At 38.8% G+C, this 8,723-nt stretch overlaps 1 protein-coding gene and 1 long non-coding RNA gene across 3 annotated transcripts; one reads left to right on the top strand and one right to left on the bottom strand.

Moving 5' to 3' along the window:
• Window positions 1–5,535: 5,535 nt before the first annotated feature.
• Window positions 5,536–6,887, bottom strand: LOC126583790 (uncharacterized). 2 transcript variants are annotated; one of them, XM_050248312.1, is made up of 2 exons: window positions 6,264–6,887; window positions 5,536–6,033 (listed from the first exon to the last, which is right to left on the bottom strand). In XM_050248312.1, exon 1 carries the CDS (start codon window positions 6,808–6,810, stop codon window positions 6,298–6,300), a length of 513 nt encoding a protein of 170 aa, XP_050104269.1. In that variant the 5' UTR covers window positions 6,811–6,887; the 3' UTR covers window positions 5,536–6,033; window positions 6,264–6,297. The 2 variants fall into 2 exon arrangements, with proteins under 2 accessions (XP_050104269.1, XP_050104268.1); XM_050248311.1 differs by having other exon boundaries at window positions 5,536–5,955.
• Window positions 6,888–7,431: 544 nt separating this feature from the next.
• Window positions 7,432–8,617, top strand: LOC126634460 (uncharacterized). Its single transcript, XR_007627348.1, has 2 exons — window positions 7,432–7,558; window positions 8,252–8,617. It is a non-coding gene; the product is annotated as an uncharacterized LOC126634460 (long non-coding RNA).
• The last annotated feature ends 106 nt before the right edge of the window (window positions 8,618–8,723 follow it).

Below are 8,723 nucleotides of genomic sequence, written 5' to 3'. Positions count from 1 at the left end.
CAATCGAAGAGGCGCTCGCTTTCTCAAAAGCTGGGCTGCTCAGAGACCACGAGGGCCGATCTCAGAAATAGAAGAGCCACCTACTTTTCTAGCCTTGTCAGCACCTGTCACACGCACACTCAGCTTTGCAGAAATTATGGGCATTATGTCGAAGACTTCTGGTGAAGTAGAAAGCACATGAATCTTACTGTTCAATCACCCACTTCCCACACGCAACAATAGCTCATGGGTACCACAGATAACTTTGCCAAAGTTCTCTGCCAAAGTTGAGCACGTGAAGCTTGCAGCTCCCACTACATCGCTCTGACCAAGAAAGGTAAAAGAATAGCAAAGAAACAGCACTAACAAAGTTTAGACACATAAATTTTGAAGGTCTAGCTACCATATTATTACCCACAAGGGTAAAGGAACAGTACCACTGCTAGATAATTGGAAAGTCCCTGTGTGTCAACCTCTGTGCTTCGTGGCAAGGTAGACTAGCAAACATGCCCAACCTTTACTCACATTCGAGAAAACACTCCCAACAAGATTACTTGCTCCAAAATCGAAGAGGCATCGTCCTCCGAATCTCGAGAGCCAGACTCCCAACATGACTACTTTCTCAAAAGCGAAGAGAGGGTAAAGGAACAGTACCATTGCTGGATAATTGGAAAGTCCCTGTGTGTCAACCTTTGTGCTTCGTGGCAAGGTAGACTAGCAAACATGCCCAACCTTTACTCACATTCGAGACAACACTCCCAACAGGATTGCTTGCTCCAAAATCGAAGAGGCACCGCCCTCCGAATCTCGAGAGCCAGACTCCCAACATGATTACTTCCTCAAAAATCGAAGAGACACTGCTCTCCGAATCTCGAGAGCCAAACCCCCAGCATGATTGCTTTCTCAAAAATCGAAGAGGCATCGTTCTTCGAATCTCGAGAGCCAGATACCACAGACCACTTTTTCAAAGTGCTCTGACAAAGTTAAAACATGTGAAACTGGCAGCTCCCACTACCGTGCTATGACCAAGCAGGGTAAAGGAATAGCATTACTACTTGTTGTTAGGGAGACTCCTATATATGTCGACCTCCATCCCCAACGGACAGGCAGACCTGCAAAAATGCTCAACCCTTCATCATATCTGAGAGGGCACTCCCAACGAAGCCTTTCGAAATATTCAGCTTTCTTTCCCCCCGATAATACCTCTGCAAACAAGCTATACTAGAGCAAGAATATCTCATATCATCAGGGTTAAAAGCAAGAGTATCCCATATCATGCTTTTTCCCTGTCTTTTCCTTTGGCCTTGTTTTTACCTGCAAGACAAGGAGAAAGAGAGCAATCAGTCAGCACTTGGAATCAAGCTTCCAGCTAGGAACTGACTGCCTGGAACCCCTTACCTGATTACTTACCTGGCATTGCTCTCGAGTACTCATCTTCAACATCTTATGTTTCCAGGGAAGATTCCGCATCTGCTTGAGGAACAGATAGGGCAAGTGCCAAGGATACAAGGAAGCATGTGGAGACAAGCGTAACAGCACACGTGCCGATACATCCATTACTCTGTCAAAAGCAAAAGTATCCCATATCAGCAGGGTGGAACGTACTCTAGATTTGATGGACTTGTTTTGACCCTCAAATTCTTCAGTCGGCCTTATACTCTGGAGGAAACCAGAAAACCCTCCAGCTCAGTTCAAGAATAAGCCTGTGGAAAGTTACTTCTTCAAAAGCAAAAGTATCTCATATCATCTCTTCTCATTTTTCTTCTCTTTATCCTTCATGCTGTTGCAAGATGGGGAGAAGGTGAACAATCAGTCGGAGCTCTGATTGCTTACCTTGTCTGTCACCTCTTTCAGCAGACCCCCTAGCTCGGCGACTTGGGGGACTCCTACTACATGGTTTTTATCGCGCTTGACCAAGCCTGAAACTACAAGTAAGCTTCAAGTGAAATTGATACATTACCTTGTGCATCTCCACCAGTTAAAGATACCACCCCTGGATGGAGGAAGAGTACTTCCAGAGAAGATGCCACATCTACCTATGAGACAGATAAGGCAAGTCAAGACGACACCACACTCCGATACTTAGAAGTTTCGTGATTACGAGATCATTCTCCCACAATATTTCCTAATGTCATTTGTACTAAATCATTCACTTGTACTCACTAAAGGAGAGCTTGAACCTATGTACTTGTGTAAACCCTCCACAATTAATGAGAACTCTTCTATTCCGTGGACGTAGCCAATCTGGGTGAACCACGTACATCTTGTGTTTGCTTTCCTATCTCTATCCATTTATATACTTATCCACACTAATGACCGGAGCAATCTAGCGAAGATCACAAAAAGCGACCGTTTTCGCTACCTAGGATCTATCTTGCAAGAGAACGGAGAATTAGATGGAGATCTCAACCATGGAATACGAGCTGGATGGATGAAGTGTAAGAGTGCATCCGGCGTGTTGTGTGACCGTCGTAGGCCACTGAAGCTCAAGGGAAAATTTTATAGGACGGCAATAAGGCCAGCAATGTTGTATGGCACAGAATGTTGGGCGGTGAAGCATCAACACGTACACAAAATGGGTGTAGCGGAGATGAGGATGCTTCGTGGGATGTGTGGGCACACGAGAAAGGATAAGATTGGGAATGAGGATATCCGAGGTAAAGTAGGAATAGCCGAAATTGTAGGAAAGATGAGAGAAAATCGGCTCCGGTGATTTGGACATGTGCAAAGAAGGCCGACTGACGCTCCGGTTCGAAGATGTGACTACGGGACAGAGGTTCAGGGCCGAAGGGGTAGAGGAAGACCTAGGAAAACTTTGGAAGAGACTCTAAGAAAAGACTTAGAGTACTTGGATCTAACGGAGGACATGACACAAAACCGAGCGCAATGGCGTTCTAGGATTCATATAGCCGACCCCACTTAGTGGGAAAAGGCTTTGTTGTTGTTGTTGTTGTTGATTGATGGCAGGAGAAAGGGGATTCATAAAAATAAAAAAAAACTTGCAGGAGAAGGGGGTTTTTGGGAAGAAAATAAAAAAACATTCGTAGACAGAACTTGTGGAGTTCATGAACATAACATAAGGAACTCCAAAAACAAAAACTTTGAGTTGTGAACCATATGAATTTTCAATTACATCCGGTTCTAATTGGTTCTTTGTTTGATTAGAAAATATAAAAAATTGAAAGAGTTCAATATCAATGACACACGCCGATCCTAGAATCAAGACGTGGTGAGTTTCCAAAAAACAAAATTGTGAGAGAATGGTAAGCCCAAAGCGGACAATATCGTGCTATGGTGGTAGAGCGGGCCCGAGAAGTGGTCCGTCCCGGGCCGGGATATGACAATCAAATACTGGATAAAAAAAGAGACATTATTTATGAAATTAGGCCAAGAAAGTGACAATATTTATGAAACTGTATCAATTACTATACACTATTTATGAAACTGGACAATAACTAGACACTATTTATGAAACATGACCAAGGACGAGGCATTATATATGAAAGTGGATCAAGAACTAAGCATTATTGATGAAACTAGATCAAGAATGTGACACTATTTATGAAACTGTACAAATTATTATACACTATTTATAAAACATGACCCAATAACTAAGTACTATTTACAAAAGTGAACCAAGAACTAGACACCATTTATGAATCTGGACAATAAATAGTGTAGTACCGTTTAGTTTCATAAATAATATAGTACCGCAGTTTCATAAATACTATAGTACCGTTAAATTTCATAAACAATGTAGTACTGTTTCATAAATAGTGTCTGTGATGGATGCGCGAATCCAGGAGCGTCAATTTTTTTATTTTTTATTTTTTTTATAATATTAAAATTATGTCATTTTCATTAAAATTTAAGCTATTTTGTACCTTTATTAAAAATTAAGGGGTTTTCATTAAAATTGAAGTTTTTTTTTTCATTAAATAAAGTTATAGCATGATTTTTTTTATTAAATTAAACTTAACCCAAACCTTTTAAAAAAAAAAAAAAATTCCCTAATATAAATGACAAGGTTATTTTTTTGAGAAATAATCTTTCACCAAATTCACCTCATCAATCAATCTGGGCTCATAAAATTTGATCCAACGGCTTAAGTTGAGAAAAATGTTAGGATCAATTGAGTTCTCGCGCATGTTAATTTTAAAATTTTTATTATACACTTCCCACAAAATTTCTTTCATCCTAAGAAATGTGTTTAATTATTATTTTATTATATATTGGGCTCCACTATTACCGTCTTTAATAAAAAAAAAATCTAAAAGTTATGAATTATGAGACCTCACACATTAAATAACAAAATGGACTCATCTTTATTTGCTGTAAAAAGGGATTGCTGGAAAATAAGAAGTCTAATAACTTAGCTGCCATGTCAATTATAGCATCTTCCATAATGAAAACTATGTCCTTTAGTCTTAGTTGTCGTGTTTGATATAACCTTTAGAGATACTCTAAACTGTAATAACAGTTCGGGCTCCAAAATGATAGACGAAAGCTTTCAAAGTTATGCCATCTCGAGGAGATGAAGGGCAGAAAATCAATCTTCTAAGGACTCAAGTACACAGAGTCATCCTAATGCAATCTTAAGGCAAAAGACAAAATTGAAATGAGGCCTTTCGAATATAAATTTGAGATGCATCAGATTAAATTTAGGAGAATAAGAGATTTTTTTTTTTTCTCTTTCCTCCGAATCTAAAATACAATGAATGATGAAAGTTTTAGCTTGCAGTTATTGACACTCCATAAATTTCATTTTGCACTCCAAACTTTCTATGTATGAAGAAAAATACACTAGAAAAACAGTGAGACTTTCGGAGTATCAATAACAACATTCAAAATTTAAGATATATAATAAGGTGAGGCTCAAGGCACATCCCTTGTTCGCCTTGCCTCTGGACCGCCTCTACGAACACAAAGGGTGAAGTTTGTACTTGTATGATTACAGTGAATTGTTTTTTTACTGGAAAAGTGTTCAACTACGTTTCACCAAGGATTAGAGTTTTTACCTTGTTGAATTGGATTCTAGTTTCATATATTTCCACAAATACTTCGATTTTCTTTTCCACTAATTATCGATTCGGTAGTAATCTCTCGGTAATCGGTCGGTTCAGTTTTTCCGGAACCAAACAGCAAACAAGCAGAGACTGCTGGTTACCGTATAGCCTGTATTCAACTCCACCTCCTCCTAAAACCAGTTTTATACGACTGGCTTGGTTAAGTTTTGAGAAGCTTGTAAGTTATAAACCTTCAAAGGGAAGAAAGGAACAACAAACTTCCATCGTCCAAAACTCTCAAATAAAAGACAACAGAATACCGCTTAGTGTAGGTTAAGGTCTTCTTCTTCAACTCACCACGTCCCAGTTCACACGCTCCCGGCACTAGAGTTAAACACAATGCATCATTACATGTCGCTCGCTTTCGAAATATTTTTTTGATTCAAACAACATTCAAATCCAATCTAAAACTAGAGAGCGAGAGATTCGAACTTGTATTTGTGCCTTCATACATTTGCTTCCTTCCACAATCAACTTTTCAGCATAAGTCTTTTGTTTTTTTTTGGGGATGAAAGATCGATACAAGTTTCATTAGATCAAAAGTGGTTTACAAAAAGGCGGAGATGACTGCCATATGACTGGGATATATTCTCCTCATCAAGTGTCTACAACAAAAATAGGAGGATTACCAGAACATACACAAATGTAATCTACACTAAGACCATAACGAACCGAACGATGAACGAAATTGTTGGCTTGGCGACGGATATGGGTACATGTAACTTCAGTGATTGTCGGGAGCAAGGACTTCGTGTCTTCGATAATCTGTCCCATCGGATACAGGTTAACCAAAGGGTCCTCAACGCCAAAACAATCAGAAGCGGATCATATTCAATCGAAAAGGTCCTCTAATCGCCATGGCTTCCGCCAGCAACGGAGATAAGACATCTTGAAAATTTGCTCATTGCGGCTGCAAAAACCCCGGCATCATCACGCACAATAACACTGACACCTCCAATTCTGTGTTATATATTTGGCCATAAAGTTGCTAAATTTGGGAAGGATGTATGATATATATATACACACACACACAACAATTAACAGTCAGATACCAAACTAAAATCAAAACAAGTAAATGTTACAACACAGGGAGGGAGTCAGAGATTTTTACCCTTTCTAATCTGAGATGTTGAAAGTAAAATAGTAAAAATAGCATACAAAGTTACAAAACAATGGCTTCAAATTGGGGGAGGAGATAGGGAAAGCAGAAAACTTTACCAAAATCCAAAACCCCAACAACCAAATCAGGCAATCAGTCAATCACCTCACTCCCATTCCTCCTAAAAAGTGCAAAATACCCCAAAACAGCGCAACCAGCAGCCACCAAGTTCCCTTCCTTCAACAAAATCCTCATCACAATCCCAACAATCTCTCTCGTAATCTTCCTCCCTTCCACCACCAACGCCCTCCTCGGCTTCCCGAAGAAGGCCAGCAGAACCACGATGGTGATCCACGTCACCAGAGTGGCCGGAACCATCACTGCAAGCGCCGCGAACATCGAAAGCAGCCCGAATACCACCCCCAGAAGCACCGAGGCGTAAAGGGCAGGCCATCCGTACGACGACGAAGACGACTGGGGTTGCAATTTGTACCAGGAGAGCAAGGATTTGAGGAAGTTCCACGAAGAAGTCAGGAGGATGGCGTACACTAGCACGAATATACATACCCATGTTCTCCTTTTGCTCATAATTCTCAGAATCACCGAGTAGCATGATGATGGCGGTGGCGGCGTTTCTTGCTCTACTTCTGCGGTGGTGTCCGCCATTGAAAGAGATTGGTATTATTCTGAAAAACCCTGTGAGTTTTGGGGTGGGTTGGTTTTGGGGATTTTGTTGTGTCTGAGCTGATGATGGAAAAACGTATATGATGGGGTGAGAAAGTGGATTGACAATTGATACTCGCACTCGAGGAGCGTGGAGTTAACTTCCATACAATCATTGATGCCGTGTGAGGAGAGCGTGTAGACGCGCTCCTTTTGGTGTGAATTGCAAAGTGTAAAAGGATTTACATGCCCAAGGCAATAGAGCCTTCATACGAAAAAGGAATTAAACGTTAAAACTTGATTTCTTCTTCAATACACGTGGTGGATTTATAGAATTTTGAGTTCATTATCAAAACTGTTAATATTATAGCTTATTCCGTAAAAATTATTTTTACAAAATATCAATAATAATATTCCTGTTGCACTGTAATATGTGAATGACTCACATGAATAGTTTATTACTATTCATCCAAAGAAAAATCCGATGAATTATTATTCATATGAAGAAAAAATGATAGATTACTATTCATGCACAGTATTTCATTATTCATTTGAGGAAAATTTGTTAAATGAATAGTGTTTCTATAATAATTTTTTGCCTATAAAATGAGAGCATACGGAGGAAGGAAGAAGTGAAAAGAAGAAGAAAGAGATAAGAGAAAAACATACATAGGAAAGAAAGAGGAGTTATGGAGGAAAAGGAAGAGAAGAGGAAAGAAGAGAGATGCAGAAGAAATTACCAGTGAACCAGGTTAGAAAAAAAAAATAGTGACAGTTATTTTGTACTCCTATTATTTCAGATAATGAAATAAAGTACTATTGCTGCCCCGATGACGTAGGCACACTTGCCGAACCTCGTAAATATCGTGTCTTGTTTACTTTATTCCACAACACATATATTGTCGATTTTACAACACGTTATCAGCACGAGAAGCTCTCGTGTCGTTGGAAAGCACAATGCCATAAATCTGGTGATCTACCTCTCACCTCTGTCGGCTGAAATCTCACAGATAAGAAAATCTTTTCATTTCATCTTCATATCTCATAATGACTTATTTTCTTAAAGTAAATATACATTTGGTTATATAACTATTATCATTATTATTGGCAGAAAATCTGGCAACCATGTAAACATCTTATGAACTCCAACTTGTTGACCTCGGATTGAGATACTTCGTTCTTGAAAGTTATTTGTCCGCCCAGTACATATAACATATCAAATTTTCAAAAAGTTCCAATGGTGTGATCGTCGCAGATGTTTGAAACACCAACCCAGTTTCTAATTCAACAGAAAACTGGACAACCATCTTATGAGTACCAAAACTCATTTTTTAGTAGATTAGATCGAAATTGTTTATTCATGAAAGTTGTTCGGTATCTTCCTTTCCATATCATACTAAAATTGGAGCCAAATCTAACTGTTTGATCTTCTCATAAGTTGCAGGCACTACTCTTGACTCCAAAATTTATGGGAACTGTTTCAATTTTTTCGAAACTCACCGGAGGAGGAACACCAATTGGGACTTATTGTTACTATTACTTCTTGGGTAACTAAAATGACTTAGAACTATGAAATGAAAATAAAATAAAAAGGATGAAACAAAAGAAAGTGGCTGACAAAGAAAAAACAAGAAAAAAAAAAGATGGAGACTTAATCATTGCCTTTTCTGTTTTGACATATTTATGTGAATGATGCTGGTTTAAAGCTATCACAAGTTCTATTTATTTATGGTGGTTGGAATTATAACCCTTACTTTAAAGCTTCGATCTTGTCACAAACTTTATTTACGTAAAAGCAATTTATTTACCATGGCTGGAATTACTGTATATTGCTTTAATTTATTTAGTGTACTACATTTTATGATGAGTATATAAAAGGACGAAGTTCCTTGATCAGATTAGAACCTGAAGTTTCT

Source organism: Malus sylvestris, chromosome 9 (assembly GCF_916048215.2).
Source record: "Malus sylvestris chromosome 9, drMalSylv7.2, whole genome shotgun sequence".
In the NCBI taxonomy this organism is placed as follows: Eukaryota; Viridiplantae; Streptophyta; class Magnoliopsida; order Rosales; family Rosaceae; genus Malus; species Malus sylvestris.
This window is presented reverse-complemented; position numbering and strand designations above follow the sequence as displayed.